The 18,836-nt window shown below is 42.6% G+C and overlaps 1 protein-coding gene across 1 annotated transcript; it reads right to left on the reverse strand.

Moving 5' to 3' along the window:
• Positions 1 to 1,035: 1,035 nt before the first annotated feature.
• On the reverse strand, positions 1,036 to 17,559 carry PPP1CC (protein phosphatase 1 catalytic subunit gamma). The gene is made up of 7 exons (XM_082325519.1): positions 17,374 to 17,559; positions 7,751 to 7,882; positions 6,292 to 6,522; positions 4,589 to 4,693; positions 3,360 to 3,583; positions 2,737 to 2,871; positions 1,036 to 2,286 (listed from the first exon to the last, which is right to left on the reverse strand). Exons 1-7 carry the CDS (start codon positions 17,426 to 17,428, stop codon positions 2,197 to 2,199), a joined length of 972 nt encoding a protein of 323 aa, XP_082181645.1. The 5' UTR covers positions 17,429 to 17,559; the 3' UTR covers positions 1,036 to 2,196.
• Between the last annotated feature and the right edge of the window lie 1,277 nt (positions 17,560 to 18,836).

An 18,836-nucleotide genomic window follows, 5' to 3' on the forward strand; every position in this document is an offset into this window, starting at 1 on the left:
GCGGGACTTCCCTCACCCCGCGCAGCTGGGGAGGCCGGGGTACGTGAGCCACCCCAGGGGAATGCGGCCGAGCAGAGAACGCGGCCCACAACAGGCACGCGTGTCACCAGAACCGCGTTTGAGGGGAGAAACAATAAGTCACGGAGGAAAAAGGCGTGACACGGTGACAGGCAGAATGGTCGGCGAGCTCACGGCTGCCCACAGTTTACTGCATTCCTTTAGATACAAGTCAAATAAAAACGGGTTCTGTGTGCGCTCTGCTGTGCGCTGGATCAATGAAAGACACGCAGGTGACTGTTTTACAAGGTGGGAGAAAAATTGTAGAGCTGTAAAGAAAACCACAACCGTGATTTAAAGGGTGAAAGTTAAGTTTGCGAGAAAGCCTGTAACAGGCAATCTCTGACACCCAATCGCACGAGCTCATCAGGAGTCACCAAGAGGGGGTTGATTAATTAGCTTCAGAGGCCTTCAGGTGGCAAAAAGGCGCTTTGATTTGGCAGAGACATACATTAAAAACCAAAATCACCGGCGGGGCCTGCCCAGACGATGCGTTCTGATCAAAAATGCGGCCAGCTGGCTCCAAAGCGAAGGGGAACCCATCCGCTAAGCGGGGCGCCACAACAGGGCGGGGGGCTCATCCCCCTCCATAAGCAGGCTCCGCCGAGCGGCGGTTCCTCGCTGCAGCCGCCTCAAAGGGAACGAGCCACCTCGCTCCACTTCCGAAAACCCCGCGGTATTTTCCACGAGGCACGCGCGAGGCGGCGGCAGGCCACGGGATACGGACCAACGGCGCGCTCCGGTCGAGGGCCAGAGCGCCGACTGCCCGGCGCTGCCGTCACACCTCGCCCGTCACCATCAGCACAGCCTGTGCTGGCGGCTGTACACCGCCCCCGCTGGCGGGTGCCTGTATTTAAGGGCCATATGCGCACTACAGCTCCAGAACCAGGTCCGAAGCCAACGGCCCTGTTTAAAAACGTACCTGCAGCGCTGGCAGCTCAGACAAATCCAAACCACGAATCTGTGGGGTTCCAGAACAGTTTATTTATCTAAGTCAGGTCCTCCGATAGCAGTAGTGTATACGTTGTGATAAACTGACACCGAGAAGATTTAACAATTTCTTCATTTAATAAGTGATTTTCACTACATGGTATTGTACACTGTTATCTGTTCAAAAAAGATTAACAGTTTTTAAAAAACAAGATTCTGTGAGAGATTTATATAAACCGGTGATCGAGATCAACACCTCTGGTTGGCTCATCCAGCTGTTTTCTAGGCTGCTTTGTAGAACAAAGTCCTTCGGCTAAAACGCACAAACTCACGGGGGCAGATCTAGAACCATTCCGGCAACGTCCAGCCTCCCGACAGCGGCGCCGCTGCAGAGCGGTCCGCTTGCGCGAACAGACGGAAACGGTACAAACCGTGTTTGCTCTGACCGTGAGCAGAACAACCAGCACAGCATTTCTACGCGCTATTTCCAGTCAGGACTTCCTTTTCTCTCCACGAGGAAGGCGCGAATGGCAAGCCCTGCCAACTCAGCGTGGTGGGTCGGGTACAAACAGTTTTCTAAGCGAACTTTGGCTTCAGGAAAAAGACACAAACACTTAAAATAATGGCTTTAATCGTCATTTGAAGTATACGGAGAGGGATGTGTGTCTGAATTAAATATACATCATACCAGCGATGCTGGCAAGGTTGAAGGTTATGTCTAGTTGACAGCAATAAAACTAATGTGTACATGACAAGACATTAAAAGAAATGCAATCCCTTTAAAACAAATTTTAACGTAAAAAAAAAGTTCACAGTGGTTTGTATAAACAGTATGTAATTTCCGACAGTAACAAACTACTCTCGCAGCACACTAGTGCCCTCCTTAGACCCTAAAGAAGAAAACAAGCATTTACACTACTCATTGTACGGATTGAGAAAGTCAGTTGTACAATTACCCATAATGACGGGATAAGCTGCTGCGGAGTGTACGGCCGTAACACCAACGAAAGGGAAGTTTAAAACTCTTTTCCTGGGAGGGAGGAAAGTCTTTCATTCGCTGTTACAACCAGCAAATGCCATTCATCAAATCAAAAGGAAAACCACAAACACATTACCTATTTTTGAGCAAGCTGAACAGTACACATTACAGTTTTAAAAATGGAGGTTATATTCTATAATACAAGTCCCAACAAGGCAGCGCCAAAGTGACTATTTCTTCGCTTGTTTTGTGATCATACCCCTGGGAGGCGTTACGGGTCTGCTGGAATTGGGCTTCTTTTTCTCCGCAGGTTTCAAAATCTGAAAAGATAGTTCAGTCATTTAGCAAAAAGTTTTACCGTTCTTACAATCAAGTAATTCACTAGTGAAGGCACCGTACAGGTTATCTGGACTAGCCCTAAACGTGCCAAGGAATGGATGTGTTAAGAAATAACAGTGTTTCCTACGCAGAGCCAGGGCAGGGCTCCGAGCAGCCGACGGGAGAGCCCCTGCCAACGGAAGCAGGCTGAGAGCCGAGAGCTTTGCTTGGATGATCCAGTTCCAGGGTACAACAGCTCGGCTGCTCCCAGCAGCAAGGGCTTATCACCTTTTTGAAGACATGAGTGCAAACACAGCCCTGTCTGCATGCGGTGTCTGTAAAGATCCGCTTGAAACAAGCGTTACGGTTTAACAGTAAAGCTTCAATTCAAAATAGAGCAAATTTAAAGTGTGACTACACTAACTAGGAGGTGAAACCTTCAGACACCGTACCTGAAAAGAGCACATTAGAGTTTCATCCACACTCATCATGGCACCCGCATTATCAAATTCTCCACAGTAATTCGGGGCAGAAAAGAGAGTTACCAATTGCCTTTTTGCAAAAAACTCATATCCGTCTTCGACAACCTTTAGAGAGAAAAGCAGAAATATTAGACTGGACAACTTCTTCCTGCCAAGGTACAAAGCAGCTTAAGCAGCGCCAGAGGCTGAATGACTGGCTGCATCTAAGGAGCACGAGTTCCAAACTCTCACACCAAAGCGGGAAAACCATTGCAGGGCCCAGTTCAGCAACAGAGTCCATTAGCAATGAGGAAATCGGGATTCTGCTAGGTTCAAGACAATCTTGTTCAGGAATCAGAGCCACAGTTTATGTGTATTAAGAAACAAAATGCGTATTACAAGGGTTGTTAAACATTGGGACAAGTTGTTCAGAGACAGCGGAATCTCGATCCTTGCCAGTATTTAGAACTTGGCTGGACAAGATCCTCAGCAACTGGGCCTTACGCTGGTTTGTCCTGTGTTGAGTACACGTGTGTAGGGGCTGGACCAGACGACCACCTCAGGTCCCTCTGAACCTAAATTATTCTATGGTTTAATGTACAAAATTAAAATACCTGATGAGCTCTACATATGAGATCCAAATCATGTTTGTGGAGAAACTTAGCAACCACTTCAGCACCAAACGTGAAGGACACTCCTCGGTCATTTTCACCCCATCCCAAGACATCCTTGTCAGGGTCAGACCACAGGAGATCACAAAGCAGACCCTGATCGGGTACATCAGTGGGGCGCATAATTCGTCTTATCTGTTCCATTGACTGAAGGTCTGGTGACAAACCTGTTCAGAGTTAAGACACAGACAGTTCACGTTTTAGTCCAACTTTGCTCTGCAAGACTGAGGTATTAATTCAAGACAAAAATAACTTGTATTCAAACTGATTCACCGTTGCAGTTTTACGTAGTTCAATGGTAACGGTAACTGACATTTTTTTAATCCAGCATTTGTTTAAAAGCCTTTGTAACAGAAGACAAGTCACTTTCCAGAAGATTTACTGGAAGCAAGACAAGCGAAGCCATTTCCACATTTTACAGGATTACAATAATCTCACTGTAATATTTTGCAAGTGTCTGTTAGAAGAACTGTTAAGTAAAAGAGGCATTAATACTAGAAATCGCAGGGTATGTTTACTTTAACCATCAGGCCTAGTAAGTGAAATACAGTATCAAACAGACCTCATACCATGTTTCACTGATACGTCTCCCTGGGCAACTGTAATTACTTGCAAGTGATAGAACATTTAAGGTGCAATATGTATTTCATGACTTTGAAAAGTTGCAGGAAGCAGGTATCACATAGCATAACAGAGCCAATTTCTACAAATGAAACTCTGAACCCGTCAGGTTGGACGGGGCGTTGAGCAACCTGATCGAGTGCAAGATGTCCCTGCCCACGGCAGGGGGGATTCTACTAAATCATCTTTAAAGGCGCCTTCCAACCCAAAGCATTCTATGATGCTATGAAAACACATGTTTTCAGAATGTACATAAAACTCCTAGTCATGAGTCTAAAAAAACCTTCAAGGATTCTTCACTCAAAAGGAGGGGCCATTAAATACGCCTTTTGGTATAAAAGAAAAAGATCATTGTGTTTGAAGTTACAAAGCCACCAGCTCAATGATTCACAAAACTGACACTAATTAAGCTCAAGCCTACCTCATACATTAACCAAGGCAGAGAAAAATCCCTAAAGTTTTGAAGCTTCAGCAACATAAACATGAAATTGCCATGATGGATACTAGAGCATTACAGCTCCCCAAATATCAGCTAAGGAACTGTTACTTACCCCCATGACAGCAGAATATTTTCTCATCCACAATAGCTGCAATTGGTAAACAGTTAAAACAGTCTGTGAAGGTTTTCCACAGCTTAATATTGTATCTTCTCTTACCTACAAGACATTTTGGAGAAAAAACAGTCGATACGCTTTTCTAACACAACTACAACCAACCTAACACGGCTGCCTGAAGTTTACTAAGACTTGCAAAAAGTTAGCTTTAAAGCCTATACACAGTTTATCTTCTCCGATACCCGCTGACATACTTTATTGCTTATAAGAAAGTTTCAAAGGTCTCTCTCAGGGTGGCAGAGCCCTCTGAAGCAGCTTTGAGGATAGCACAAGTCTGTTCAACAGAACAACATTGCACTGCTGGCAGGCAGACTCTCCAGTCCCAACTCTGCTTTGGAAAATTATCCCTTGAAGAATGTGATCCATTTCAGAAAATCTTGCCATTTGCTGTTTTCTTCAGGAGAAGATAGCAATTCTTGGAAAGCAGATTTTCTTTAAACTTCTGCTAGTGCTTTACCACATAAAGTCTCTCTAAGCAAAGAAACAGGACTGAAAAATGAAACCGCTACAGTTTTACTTTCAAAGGGACTCTCCCAATATATGAACCCTGAACATATTTGCGATATATGACTAAGCCTCTGATTAATCTCTCAGGAGTCAATTCTGAAATACCACACATCTTTGTTTCCTCGTTGAGGGAGAACAAGACATGGAGAGTACATCTTGTAAGCTACAAGCCAAGTATGTCCCACAACACAAGTTGTGAGAATGCTTCAGTGCACAATTAATTTAGCAGTTTCATCTCCTCTACGTTATCTGGATTTATTAAGTCCCATCCCTTGAAACACAAACACACACTTCTACTTCACAGCAAAACTATTTGTTATGTTAGGGTAAGGTCTACGTATAGCCTCTGTCACAACAGACCTTAATGCACTCTGCAGTGACAGAGCTTGTACGTTAACGGCATGGCAACACGGCTCCTGTTCCAAAGGAGCACTTGTGATGCCAAAGAAACACGAGCACATTTCCTCATTAAAAGGCTGACGCACTGGTTCAAGTAACAACTTCTGCAGCTGAAGCCACCTACTGAGCAAGTATCTGGTGCTCAATCCAAGCACGCATCACACCGAAGGCTTCACACGCTCTGCCCCATTTAGGAGAAGAAATATTGGTTTTGGCCAAAGCAACAGCACACAATACAGCAGGACTGCATCCAGAGAAGGGCGAAGTCTTTTTTTTTTTTTTTTTTAACATTACAAAGTTACAGGTCTTAATATGAAGTAGATTGCAAGCACTGTAACATAACCACAGTGAAGAACAGCCCATTCTCCAAGTTATAACACAAGTATACACCATCATCCCTCAGATGAAAGAAACAGAGGTGAACTTTTGTAAAGCACATCAAGCAAAATTCTCTCATCTCTCATTAGATGACCTTAAGAACTTTAACAATATGTACCAGTGAGAACTGTTAGTTAACACAATGGCCAATAAATAAAATTACCCACTTGCATGCTGTGGATCAGACTCCAATAGGATCAGGGAAAGGACACATTTCCCTTCCTAAAATAGGCCAAGGACCCCCCCCCGAAGCGCACAAAGGGAAGGGCAAGCTAGGAGAGAATCATCTAACACTGCGACACTAGCACCTCCTACCCTGCTTTCCCAAGCCAGATGCACACATCTGTATTACTTACATTCATCATAAAACCCATAAATTCTATTGATGCTGGCACATTCATGGTTCCCTCTGAGGAGGAAAAAATTCTCTGGGTATTTAATTTTGTAGGCCAATAGAAGACAAATTGTTTCTAAAGACTGTTTTCCTCTGTCAACGTAATCACCGAGGAACAGGTAGTTGCTTTCTGGTGGAAAACCTCCATATTCAAAGAGTCGAAGCAAGTCATAGTACTGCCCATGGATGTCACCTGTAAAGAGTATTCAGAAATGACACGTAAGCGACCCTTTGCAACATTCTTTTGATTGACTTCAGAACGAAAAAAGCTTGCAGTTAGATACTGCCTACAACATGCTTAAAGATTACTGTTTATCTTAATGGATATAAAATCATGACATACTGACGTTTGATATCTATGTAATGCAATGGTTAACTGCACTAAGATGAAGTACGTAGCTACTTAAAAGTATTCACACCCGCGTAAAACAAAATCAAGATTCCAAGAAGCCAACTCCGTGTTCAAATGAAAATCTGACATCCAGTTAAATCCTTTACTTGACTAGCAGCTGTGAGATCAGGAACCTTTACCTCATTCTTAGTATTTCCACGCAGCATTAGGAATACTGACGGAAAACCGACCACTTGGGGAACTTGTTTTCCTCTGTACCATCTCTGGTGTTTTCTTGAAACACTCAGTAATTCAAATTCTAGCAGTGAAGTTGTATTGAAAATGAAATTGGTACTTCTGCCTTTGGTTTAAATCATGGTTTTGTTTCTGACAAGCAGAACACTAAACCATGGTTTTAGACTACCAATGTTACAAATATTGAACAAGCTACTTCAATTTGAAGTAAATCCTCAGTGTTAAGAGTAGGATAAAATACCGTTTGTTGGAAGCTTTTAAAACTGCATTTATTGATGCTTTTATTTGACATTTTTCATTCTTTTGGTATGACTAGACACGTACATGTGCGTGAAATGAGCACCACTGTGTACAAGTATGGTGAAACCAAACTAGAAAGTAATTCCAAGAAACAGTACAGAAATTTAAGTTTCCAGTGGGATTTCAAAATATTGTCAAACCACGGTTCAACCCTGAATAGCAGCTACAATAAACTACTAGTTCTCCTTTGTTTCCCCTTGTTCAGTCACCACTGGGCCAAACATTATTTCATTGATACAAGAGCTCCTTTCCAGAACTTCATGTGAACCCCTTCCCCAACAGACCTGGTGAAACTGGTCCCGTTTCTTTTTGGGTTTGGATTATTTTCATCCCTACTCCAACTCTCATGTTTGTTACCTTCTCCCCACTCCTCCGCCCTAAGCATCCAGCAGGGTTTTACTTTCCCTTTTGCTGAAATCATTTATTAGTTCTACTGTTGATAAGTGAAAGCAGCACCTGGCATTTGTTCTCTGCTTAAGGTCTGCATTTACCTGACAGCCCGCCCCAAGCATCAAATCAAAACCACAGCACTCACCACATATTTTCAGTGGAGCTTCAAGTTCTAGTAGAATAGGCTGACTCAGAAAGATTTCTCTGGATTTCAAGCACAGTCCTCTGATTTCATTCTCTTGAAGTTGGACATTTTTGCCTGGTTTTGATCCTCGCACTGTCGGAAGGAGTCAGAAGTCAGTTATCAAAATCAACAATATGCCTAGTGTTATTTTAAGAGCCTGACCAAATGCCACTGCAATACAGAATGAGAAGATAACAGGGTAGTATCAGTCTGCTGAGGTGAAACTGCACTGCTGTGTTACCAGAGAAAGGGTAGTGTGTTCTGTTTCAGTTGTATGTTACTTTCATTTAACAGAATTCATGGCTCAACACTTCCCCCGTTAAATGTCACATTTTAAATAGCATCAGTTTAGTTCTATTTAGTTATAAAATCCACCTTGGACAATGTGACTATATATATTTTTTTAAAATGAAGCAGTTATACACTTGTTCTCTGGAAAGCTGTCTGAACTTAAGAAAAGAAAGTCTCCCATTTAATCATCAAGATCGGAGCTCAAATGTGGAAGCTTCCCTAAACTTGCCCAAAAAACCTAAAACCTTGCCCAAGACAGTATCTAAACAAGACTACAGTACCAATAAATACTGTGCTGCCCCATTCTACACTGCAGTTAGCAAACACGGAAGAAAAATAAGCATACGATTCGAAGGTCACAACTATACGTAAGGAAACATTTGTGGATCACAAGGACAAAACAGCTCTCCTTATCGTTGCCTTTGAGCACAGTAAAAGACAAGCTAGCAGATCTATCTCCCAGCCTCAGACCACTTCCCTGCTCCCTCCCCGCCAATCCTTCACCCCCCTCCATTACCGCTTCAATCTCCCACACTGCAACAATTCACAAGAGTTGGTTCCCTTCAATATCCATCAAAGCTTTCCTTCCTAGTCTGGACAACAAGGACACCAGCTTGGCCTGAACGAGTTTCTACAGCCGCCAGCACAGCTTTCACTCCATTTATCTACCAGCTCCCCGCCATTTCTCTTGCCCAGAAATACAAAGGACATTTCTATGGCAGCAATGCTGTAACTATGGCTAAATTGCATGCAACAGAATTTATCAGGGTTAGGATAAGACTAAATAAAAAATTGTGACTATGCCATTACTGGTGAAGCTTATTATATTTTTATTTGGTGTCAAAACCAGTGACAACATGGAGCACTGATAAGGCTGAAGCAAAAAAAACCCAAAACAACCAACTGTAGCAAATTCCAGTAAGATTATGGAATAAAACCAGTCATCTACAACATAACACATTGCTTCAGCCGCATCAAAGCCGAATGACCTCGGAACTTTAGCCTCAGATGCCTGGAAACACTCTGACAACACCTCCAGAAACAAAATCACTACACTGGTAATACTGCCTACTTAAGCAACTTACTGTGTACAACTCATATGGCATTGAGACTGAAGAAATTATGCTCTCATCCAAAAAGGCTTGGTCTTTAGTTGAAAAAAAGCAAGCAACAAGCCCCAAACCCTTTCAAATACAAGAACCTATGCAATATCACCTTCCTGAATTCCTAAATAACCTTTTAGATACCATTTCAGTCTAATTACCCTGATACTGTTTAACGTCAGAGTACGAAAGCTGAAAGCTACAGATGACTCCAGTATCTGTACTGTCACTGTGGGCCTTGCACTATACGAAATCAAGAACTGAGAACTGCAGTAGGGAAGGCCGAGGGCAGGGGGCGTGTTTTAGGAAGAGTAAGAACAAAACCAGTTGTGCTCCAAAGGGATTACAATTTCTCATTAGCACAGAAGTTTCCTACTTTTGTGCAAGCCTCTGATCAAGAGAAGAAAACATTGTTCAGTCAGCATGCATTTTATCTAGACCAAAAGTGAAACAATGATTGTTTAATACCCATCCATAAAATCAAGTGTCATTGGACGCAACCTCTGCCTGCACTTAGAGTGTTACTACCAAAACAATTCTACCCTGCATACTGACTCCCAGAGACCCCAGTCATGGTGGCACGGGCTGCCCTACAGAATCACTGACAATACCCCAAAACACACCACCTTTCCTCAAACAAGCTTCAAAATTGAACCTTAGTTCAAATTACAACGTATACCGACAGTGACATTAAGTTAATTGTAGGTCAGAAGTCATGGCTTTAATAATGTTATCTTTCAAGCAATATATGCTCCTTTATTATGCACTGCCTATGTATTATCACTCAAAACTGACACTACATGGCAACACTGGAATTATCATTAAACTTCATGTCTTCCATTAAAATATTCGAAGTAATGAAGCATATAAGTTAAATCTTTGTCACAGCAGTTTATCACGCATGAGGCTTTTCATCCACACAGTAATTTTTTCATCCATACAGTAATTTTCCAAACACTCCTGAGCAATGAGCAAGCTGCTCAAAATGCAAAATATCTAGAAGCAATAAAGAAATTTATAGAATAGTGATCAGCTGTCTGAATTAGAAATGTTAAATTCTCCCCTACTCAAACTTTACAATTCACCTTTGTTTTTGAGATTATACAATACGCTTGTATTTAGTTTTTTGAGAAGCCAAAAAAAATCTAACTTTCCATGATTTCGTCTTGTTATAAATTGCTAAAACCAAACCCTGTATCTCACATCCATAAATTAAAAAGTATAAAATATTATACAGACTATGTAATGCACTGAGTCACTAAAGCTCATGAATAAAGCATACGCATTGATTTCTGCTGAAGATTAAATGAAAATCTGAAAACTGTTTCAGATACCAGTTTCCTACGTTTCTCCAATACATTTTCATTAAACTAGTATAATCTTCATGCAGTTTTAGTCATCTGCTTGCAGAAAACCTCGAGAAGATAACATAATGCTTTGTTGCAGTTCACAAACTCACTAGTACAGATACCAGAAGGATGAAAGAACAGGACAATTTGATTCAGTTCTGTAGCACACTGCCTGCCAATAACATTTTGACCACTTTCGTCCAACATGGAATCAGCACAGAAGAAACACAGTGTTCAATTTCTTCTAACGTTGACCTATATATCCTGAAAAGCTGGAAAAAAATATTTTTGGCTTCAGGAGAATCAAATATGCAGACGTGCATGTTGGTTTCAGAAATCTGCATTTTTAGTGCAAGGATTTTCTCATCCACAATGAAAGAGCTGGCAAGGAAACACAGGATGTTCAGTCTGAATGACTTCTTAAAAGGTTTCTCTGATTGAGTCTTCAAGTTACGTAGTCCCACTAAGAAAGGCAAAAATAATATACTGTGAAAAATGTTGTGTTTACAGTTTCTTTTCTCTGCTTTGAACCAAAACAAGACAGCTTGTAGAGATCAGACAGTACGATAATTGGCAGCTTGGTCATAAAGTCAAAAGAGCAGCTCGATAGTACTGTACATGCACATTTGTTCTTTCAGTGCATAAGAAATAACCTCTCTCAGAAATGACAGTCTGGAACTGACAGTGGAACAAGCTAAAGATTAATCAGTTGAGTAAAAAAAGTCAGCCCTTTTCAAATAATATTTTATTTATGTCTTGTCTCAACACACTGCTGCACTATTTCCAGACAGTAATCTATTCCCATCCTCTTCTAGGCAGAGATGCTCCTGTTCTTAAAAATCATTTTTCGAGAGCTTGAATTTCAGTGTCCAGTCTGGGCAGTCTTCTAACAAGTAAAAACTTCTCCACTGTACAAGTATGAGAAGTTTTAGAAAAATAAGCTCTCCACTGGATGGAAAAGACTACAGAAAAAAACCCCCTCCCTGGAGCCTAGATGATCTCTGCAGAGGTACTGACTTGAATACAGGTTCCAACTATTAAAATTAACGTGGCTTTCCAAGACAAGGAGGAAAACTGCTGGAAAACAACAACAGATACCAACTCTAAAATGAAGGTGTATTATAAACAGAGGTGAGTGCAGTACAACAGCCGCCCAGCAGAGGGGGAAAAGGAAGTAAAAGGAAGAAGAGCAAGAACTTAACGGCACCCCTGTCATTTTGGTGCAAGCAAACAGAGCTAGTACAAAGCACAGCTGCAGCTGCCAGGAGTTAAGACACCACCTGACATCCAGGATAACTTTTATACATTTCTTTGTGAAGGATAAAGGGGTCAAGAACTGTGGGGTCTAGAACGTACAACAGTCAGACGACCACATGCACGTTGAGTACAACAGACTTCTACACCACGTCCCATCGCTACCATTTTCCAATGTTCACCTTGGTGCCACACAATCCTTTAACAAAAGCAAATGCTATTATAGAACCGAGTATATTACCTCATTCAAGGTTAATATAAAAGGGACGGATACTTAGGAAAGTATTCAAAAATAGAATATTCAAAAATACTAGAAATGTCAGTGATCCAAACATCTCATTTTCCTTCAGTATTACATTAAAAGAAGCAGTTGAAATGCTGTCAACTAAAGTGCCAGAATCAAGTTCTTGTACAGAAAATGTTTTCAAGCAAATAGTCTATCAGCAGGTCAGTTCATTTTTTAGCTTATTAAACAAGTCTCAGTTTTACCACGTTTTACGTTAAAATGTCTGCAATCCTAGAGACATTTCCAAAAATACTGCACGTTGGTTTTAATCTTGTTTTTTTGCAGTTCCTGATGACAGTTTCACGTTCAGTTTTGCACCATAGGCACAAAGGGAATAAATAACTTGAAAGTGGTTGATGTAAAAAAGGTTTTACTTTACTGCAGGCACTACCAACTTTGATCAGAGCATTTCAAATTCAAAATTGAAACTGAAAAGCAACTCCTCAGTGCCCAAGCCTCTAAAAAGAAAAAGTTCTAGTCTACTTTTTAGTATGACAAAAGTTCACAGCAGCATTATCAAACAGAAGATTCTGCATGACTGCAAAATTTTCATCTTGTAACATACTTGTACACTGGAGAGAGCTACATAGCAACAGGTACTCACGCTGATCACAAACACTCAGAGATGACAAATTCCTCCACTTCACTGACTGGGCAACAAACACAGAATTTAACTGACTTATTTGAATTCACAGCAGTGATAGGAATCTAATCATCATCTTCCAAATGCAGAACTCCTATTTCTCGTTATTAGAAATTGCTGCAACAGAGCAAGAAGCAATTAACATTAAGCGACACAAACTATGAAAAATTATATGGTTTGAGGTCAACAAGTGCTGCTTGTCTATTAGAAACTTTATCACAGTATCCCAACTCATCAAGTGAAACCTGACCACATTTCAGATTAACATCTGTGAGAACCAGAGACTTATCGCAGTATATGAAGCTAAACAGCATGCAACACTTCAGACCCAATCAATGCTGTAGTTAGAAGAAAGGTGGGAAAAAAAAAAAATCAGAGAACTGCATTTGTAAGAAACAGTCTCCTCTGATGTCAGCAAAAGTTTATCCATACTTTTTGGCTCAACTATTTTTAACAACTGGATGATCCTCTTTCCCCATTTAAAGCAAATTAGAGAGAATATATCCTTGACAGCTATACAACAAGCTTTACTGGGAATAGAAATCTGTGGGTGTATAAACAAGAAAGTTTGAGGATTTAGAGTCTTTCTGATGATTTTAGTGCACTAACCAGGATTTCAGCTTTCAGAATGGATCCCAGCGTTCTAGCCTCACATGGCTTTATCCAAAGTAGCCTCCATTCATTAGTTTTCCCTTAATAGCATTTGCAGAGGCTGCAGCACAGATAAGATTTTCAGAAAAATATTTCAACTTGGGTTCCACTTATGTATGTTGAAATTGTGTTATTTTACCCTCTTATTTATCCTCAGACTATGGTCAGACTAGTACATTTCAATCTTGTTTTCTAGATACATTACTATGAGCTCCATTTTCAAACCAGACCCTACTTATCTGTGAAAAGCTGCCAACGCACTAGATGAAGGAAACAGATAAGGGGCTCAAGTTATAGGAACACCATCTGACATGACACAGAAAGGAAGGCATGCTCACACTCAGGGAATCTCGGGATTTGTCACTCATTCTTTACCAGGAGCTGAGCAGGAATTCTGCCATTTCCTGGAACCCCTTCCGTGACCATACAGATGCCACTGATTTTTCATCTTACACAGAGCTTTTCAAGCATCTTCTTGTCTACTGGCAGTTTTGACTTAGCAGACACATACAGCCGCAAGCTCAGAACTGTGAAGTTACTGCCTACAATACTCATCCTAGAAGGAGAGTAATTTGCTGTCATGTTTCCCCTTCTTCCTCAGTAAAGTGAGCTAGTTCCATAAATATTCGAGCCTTTATCCACTATGAAGGACACTGAGGAAAGATTTCAATACTCAGTGCAGGATACTGTAATTTACTACACTTCAGAAGCCTTATTCTTGTGAAAACTGTTGTTAGTACAGTTACTAAAAGGGACAAAATTAGACAACCTGTACTCATGAAATTGTTTCTAGCAGAACACAACCCTCATTAGTAAAGAGGGCAACAAATATAAATTCAATTACAGCAAAAAAAGATCGGTACATTCAATGTTTTCACTGAACGGCTTTCCAAGGTTGAGAATAATGTTACTGAAAAATGGTTTTTGTGACATTTCAATGCCAAATGGCTCTGTACTATAAACATTTGGAGCAAGAAAGACTCTTCAAATATTTACCTTAGAATGAGAAGCTAAATATATACTTCCAGGCCTTTTAAAGAACAAACTAATAATTTCCACTAACTAGCCTAATGCGGGTGGGAAAATATCAGCTATTTGGGGAAAAGGCAAGAATAATGTCATTTGATCAGAGAAGTCAGGATAGAAAGCAAGTAAACCCCACTTACAAATACATTATTAATATCTTATATTAAGAACAAAAGCAAGAGTAATTTATTATTCACCCTTTAATCCCTTCACTTTACCTCAACCATTAGACTAGATTCACTACTGGTGTAGCTCTCGATCTCTTCCAACAGTGCAATGCTAAGGCATATTGTACACCACAAATACTTGCTTAACTGTATTTTCTCACTGATTTGAAATATTTCATCAAGTATCTCCTGAATACTTGGGTTTGTTACCTTTAAAAAGGAAGGGATAATGCCCCCCCCGTTCATATCCTTTGTATTTTACTAGCAAAACCACCTCAAGTTAACTGTTATAAAAATATGTAAGTATACAGTTTGAAGACAGTTGTAATGAAATACAGAATTGCTCTAAAAATTAAAGCTTGCACAAGGATTTAGGCAACTCGGTTTGTAAGCTGATTATTAAAACAGATTTTGCAGTGTTTTCATGCTTGAGTATGATCTTAATCTGTGCGCAACCTTGCCTGAAAAGGCTATCGCTCGAAACAGAGTTCTGGTACAGGCACACCAGACTTTGTATAACTAACATTATACAGTTGTTCTACCAGAACCGCACTGAAAAAGAATTTCTCGTTTGCTCCAAGTTGAAATCGGATGAGAATCCTTACACGTACTTCAAATTTTTTTTTTTTTTCCCCTCCATTTAATACCATGCAGATCTCCACCTTGGAAGTTCAGCCCTGTCACCTACCTAGCCAGACCTTAATAATTTCAGGGAAAGGATAAGTCAAGGAAATTTTAAACAACCGAAGAGAATGTCATTTGCACAGTAATTCACACAATTTAGCACTCTCTCAAAAATGCAGTGCTTGCTAAAATGCAGTATCATTTTGCCCTTTCTGGAAAAAAAGTATAAAAATGACAGACTGCCACAAAGGTCAATCATTACTCTGTCTGGCAAAGATGTTTATAATAGACATTTAATAAGCAACAAAAAAAGCACCAGCATAGGTTACTAACATCGGTAATTGTTTTAAATATTGAAAGACAATCATTGCCTCAAGGAATCCAAAATCCCAGCTGAAATGTCAATAAAGGAAAAAATTTAATTTCAGTTCTGGCAGCTGATGCAACCTCAGGTAACATCTTTAGTTGCATGAACCATCTCTTAAAAGATCTTGTCAGTAAACCTTATGAGGCCTGATGTATGAAGTCTCATCTCCTCCAACCATGTAAGACTGATATAAGCTGCGTAAGAACATAACACATTGACATAGTACATTTTACTACTTTTTGAAACTTTAAACGAGAAATAATTCAAAATCATTCAGATCTCTTTCTAGGATTATCTTATTCCATGTTTTTGATATTAAGAACTTACACTTTGAGAAAATTGCACTAGTTACACTAGGGGAAATCAAGTAAGAATTGCAAGTAATACTTGCAGTAAAATTGAGCATCTATTAATATGTCACCAAACATACAACATACAGGACCTGACATCTACAAATCGTACTACTAATGTTTCAGGAAAATCCTGGTCTAAATTTATGAAGGGAAGCCTTTAAATAATTTAAACCAGGGCAGTTTAAATTGGTAACAGGCAAAACCCAAAACGGATCAGAGGAAAAGCCCTATTTACTTTTACTTATTCTAGTTCAATAATCCCATAATACATCTATAGGATTTTTAACTCTAAGTAATTTCTAGAGCAGCACTACTGTTCCCCTGCCTGACCTTTTGCTATCCAAGCCATTACACAAACAAAATCTTGTAAGAAGGAAAGGGTACAATATAGCTGAAAGACATTTCTTCACCATTTGCCTCGGCAACATCTCAGATGACTTCGTGCCAAATGGAAAAAAGTTAAATCCCCGACCAAGCTCTTCAAGCCTAAGTCCAGATGAGATGCCTGCCCTGACACACGTGAAATGAGGCTGGATCAGGCTAGCTTCCTTCTCTGAATAATTATGATTTTTCCTTGATGCCTGGAAGAAAATTTGTCACTGACTACTTCTCAGCCTTTTGCCCTAAGAAAGATTACCCAACAATTCTAGTCCGGTGCCGACCCCTGCAACCGAAGGGATGATGCTGAAGACCCCCCCTGCAACTTCTGGGTTTTCCTTTGATTTAGAAACTCCCATGCAACTCTCTTCAACCCAAAGCACTAACAATACAAGACAATAAGCCCTTCCACAGACTGTCTGAAACACCAAAACCCAACCCTCTATTCGCACCTAAAAAGCGACCATATGTTACGAATTAAGAGCCAAAGTGCTATGGTAGCATTAATGCAAGCAGCTAATCAAAGCTAAACCCACGATATCCTGAAACCCATGCAAGTCTCCTCCCGACTTTCTGAAAAGCTGCCTCAACTGACTCTTTAAACACGCTAGGTCTTTATTCCAGAGCCCCACGACTACGCAGCCCAGCACAGACCCCATGTGCACGTGTGGAAGGCAAGAGAAAACCCCAGGTTTTTTTAAATACTTTCCTAGAAAATAATACTAAATTAAGCATCTCCTCAGAGCTGCAGGGCAGAAGGGGGGCGGCCGGCTCGTCCCCACACTGCTCCGGGAGCGCAGAAGGGATCAGAGGGCAGGAACAGCTCGGAAACACGAGGGCTGAGGGAAAAGTTGGGGCCGAATGGCTGAGCCGCCCGGGGAGGCGGCGGAGGCGAGCCCGGGGCAGACAAAGCGCCTCGGCGCCCCTCCATTTTGGTCCCCCCGACCCCACCGGGCAGGCGGGACGCCGTGCATCACCCGCGGCGGTGGCTGAGGCGGGACCACGGAGGCGCCGCACGGGCGGGCTCCCGGGCACTGGCCCGGCCGCCACCCACCCCACGGCCACCCGCCCCGTGCCTTCCCCGACCCTCACCCTCCAGCAGCCGTTGGATGATGCTGTCGATGTTCAGCTTGTCTATATCCGCCATCGCCTCTCAGCGGCCGGGCGGACCCCTCCCCGCGGCTCCCCTCCCTCCGCTCGCTGCTTGGCCGGCCCGACTTCTCTCCTCGTTCTGTCTCGTTTTTCCCCTTCCTCCTCTTCTCCCCGCTCTCCTTCTTCCCTCTCTCTCTTCCCCCCCCGCCCCCCCCTCGACCGCCGGTCTCAGCAGAGACCCAGCACTGAACAAAATGGCCGCCGTCTCCTCAGCGAGCACGGCCGGCGCATGGATACTACGAGAGCGAGGCGGATCACCGGAAACCCTTTATAGGCCGGGCGGGAAGAGCGGGGCGGGGGAACGGTCGGCGGCCGTCCCGCTCTCGCGGAATCCTTCCGCTCAGGGGAGGTGAAATAGTGCGGCGGTGTCGGGGCCGTGGCAGGGCCCCGCCTCGGCCCGTCGAAACCTGGCCGTGAGCCGGACCAGGCGGCCGTCTGGTGGCTGCCGATGGCGGGGGGCCGCGGCTGGGGTCGGGCTTCTGTCAGTGCTGCGTCCTCATGGCACCGGCTCGGAAGCCGCGTTGCCTCAACCCGTGTGGTGGCAACTTGGCGTGAGGTGGCCGGCTTGAGGGGTGCCCTCCCCGTCTGTGTAATGGCGGCCGCCCCAGCCCCTGCCCTAAAACAGGGCGAACACCACCACAATCACACCTGCTGTCTGCCATCTCCCTCACAGGGCGCTGCGGCCTGCGGGGGGAAGGCCTGCGGGGCACGCGGGGCCATGCCGATGGCGGGGGGACCAGCTCTGAAATCCTTATGGATGGAGAAGTTAGCCTACTCTTTCAAGAGCAGCTTGATATTTTATTTCACACTTCTGCTATTATTCTATATGTAGCTATGGCTCGGCTACAAGCAATTAAATGAGGTTCTGCTCATAAATGGGATTGCATTTGCAAGGGAGATGGGCTGTGATGGCCTTTCCGACTGTTCAGTTTTCATCTCACATTGGATACTGTTTAATTGCTTTATTTACTCCTACTTTAATTCGCAGGGATGGCTGTGTCAACCTCTTTCCTCCTCCCCTCCATTCCCTGCGTGAATTGCTCCCACTATGCATGCCGGATTCCTCCTGCCGACAGTTACACAATATTCATAGCAGCTTATCACCGTGGTGGGACCAGAGCAGAGTTTGGGTTCGTGAGGGCGATGAAGCAAAGGACTTGCAGTCTCAGCACGCCTTAGATCTGGAGGGAGGAAGGAGATAAGAGCATGCAGACAGAGTCTACCCAAAACGCAGGTGCGTGGCCGTTGCAAAACACAGCTTCAACAACTTGACTTCCCTGAGCAAACACTTATCGTAACGAGCACGCCCAAGCCGATACGCTAATCTTGGTCACACTGGTGTAAGCCCAAAGGAACCCTGTTGGAGACAAGAGAGTTTACTTCAGATTTACTTCAATCTGACA

The sequence above is a fragment of the Platalea leucorodia genome (assembly GCF_965183815.1).
Source record: "Platalea leucorodia genome assembly, chromosome: 12".
NCBI classification, from domain to species: domain Eukaryota; kingdom Metazoa; phylum Chordata; class Aves; order Pelecaniformes; family Threskiornithidae; genus Platalea; species Platalea leucorodia.